The sequence below is a fragment of the Aptenodytes forsteri genome, unplaced genomic scaffold (assembly GCF_000699145.1).
Source record: "Aptenodytes forsteri isolate BGI_AS27 unplaced genomic scaffold, ASM69914v1 Scaffold53, whole genome shotgun sequence".
NCBI classification, from domain to species: domain Eukaryota; kingdom Metazoa; phylum Chordata; class Aves; order Sphenisciformes; family Spheniscidae; genus Aptenodytes; species Aptenodytes forsteri.
The window spans coordinates 8,694,517-8,695,885 of NW_008795909.1; the positions used below are offsets into that span (position 1 = coordinate 8,694,517).

Below are 1,369 nucleotides of genomic sequence, written 5' to 3' on the forward strand. Positions count from 1 at the left end.
GCGGGGGGACACGGGGGGCTCAGTGCCGGCCCCGCCGCCGTGTCCCCCCCATCGTGCTTGGCACTCACTGTGCCACGCGGTAGTAGTCCCGCAGGAAGCGGTCCCAGTCAGTGCCCATCATGCAGAGGGACAGGGGGTCCCCATCGATGTCCTGGTGCCCCAGACTGCCCAGGTGCTGCTCACAGACCTGCAGGGCCTCCTCCAGCAGCTGGGGTGGCAGGGGGGGCCCTGGCCCCGCTGTGGATGGCATGGGGTGAGGGATGTGGCTCCTGGGGACCCGCTGTGCCACCCTTGGGGCCATGGCACAGAGCCTGCCCATGGGATGGGTGGCTTTGGGCGCACAGGGATGGGCTGGAGGGGACAGAGCACCCATAAGGTGGGCTGGCAAGAGGGAGTGTGGGGTCTGAAGCCACAGCCCCGAGCAGAGGCTCAGCCCAAGGCTCAGCCCCATGGCACATCTCTGACCCCAAACTCTCTGTCCCCCTCTTCCCAGGCCCAGCTCCGCATGCTCACCTGGCCCCTTGCCAGATTTTGGAGGCAGCTCCATCCCCGTCGGCACATCCCCAGCCATCTCCAGGGCCACTTTGAGCAGGCTGCGAGCTGCAGTCAGGTGGAAATCCTCTGCAAGGGGGGGCATTGTCCCCACCTGGTCCTGCACGGGACACGGGGGGACCAGAAGCACAGGGGGGACAGGAGGGCCACAGCCCTGGTGGGTCACGCCAGCCCTGAGCTCACCGATGAAGGCTTGCCGCTCGTCCACAGCCCCCAGCCGGTAGCACCGGGGGAAGAAGGTGTCGGGGTCGGCTTGGTTGACCCAGGGCAGGTTTCGCAGGTTGAGGCACAGCCCCTCCTGTTTAGAGATGGGTGGTAGCTCCCACTGCCCCCCCCGGGACCTCACCAGGTCCTGGGCGCTGCGCAGGGCGCCTACCACCGCCGCCTTCATGCCGGGCACCATCACCTGGTGCCAGGCGCCCGCCCGCCCCACCTGTGCCAGGTAGGCCTGGAGCTGGTGGCAGGACCAGGTCTGGTCAGGGGGCAGCCGGGGGTGCCGGCCCCGCGCCGGCCGGCACTGCTGCTGGATGGAGACGTTGCAGAGGTGCCGGGCGCTGGGGCGGGTAGAGCAGGGCCGGGTCAGTGGGGTGCCGGTGGGTGCCGGGGTACCGGGGTCTGGCACAGGGGGCACTCACGGGTCCAGGTGGCGCAGGGAGAAGGGCCGAGAGCAGAAGCGCAGGTAGCTCTTGCGGTAAAACCAGACGGTCAGCGGGTTCCAGTCGGTCACCAGGAACCATTGCCGGACATCGAATTTGGTGCCAAAGATGAGCAGTGGCCGCTCCACGTACTTCTGCACCACCCACTTGCCCGCCCTCGC

At 68.4% G+C, this 1,369-nt stretch overlaps 2 protein-coding genes across 2 annotated transcripts in view; both read right to left on the bottom strand.

Moving 5' to 3' along the window:
• The window catches only part of JAGN1 (jagunal homolog 1), a 5,566-nt gene extending 5,316 nt beyond the window's left edge, over positions 1-250 (bottom strand). Inside the window, exon 1 of the mRNA XM_009284534.1 lies at positions 69-250. Coding sequence (XP_009282809.1) covers positions 69-250 — 182 coding nt within the window. The remainder of the gene's footprint in view (positions 1-68) is intronic.
• Positions 251-509: 259 nt separating this feature from the next.
• The window catches only part of LOC103903343 (tubulin monoglycylase TTLL3), a gene marked incomplete at its 5' end in the record, with an annotated part of 2,832 nt that continues 1,972 nt past the window's right edge, over positions 510-1,369 (bottom strand). The window contains 3 exons of the mRNA XM_019473425.1: positions 510-652; positions 736-1,106; positions 1,188-1,369. The exon at positions 1,188-1,369 is cut by the window's right edge and continues 12 nt beyond it. Coding sequence (XP_019328970.1) covers positions 510-652; positions 736-1,106; positions 1,188-1,369 — 696 coding nt within the window. The remainder of the gene's footprint in view (positions 653-735; positions 1,107-1,187) is intronic.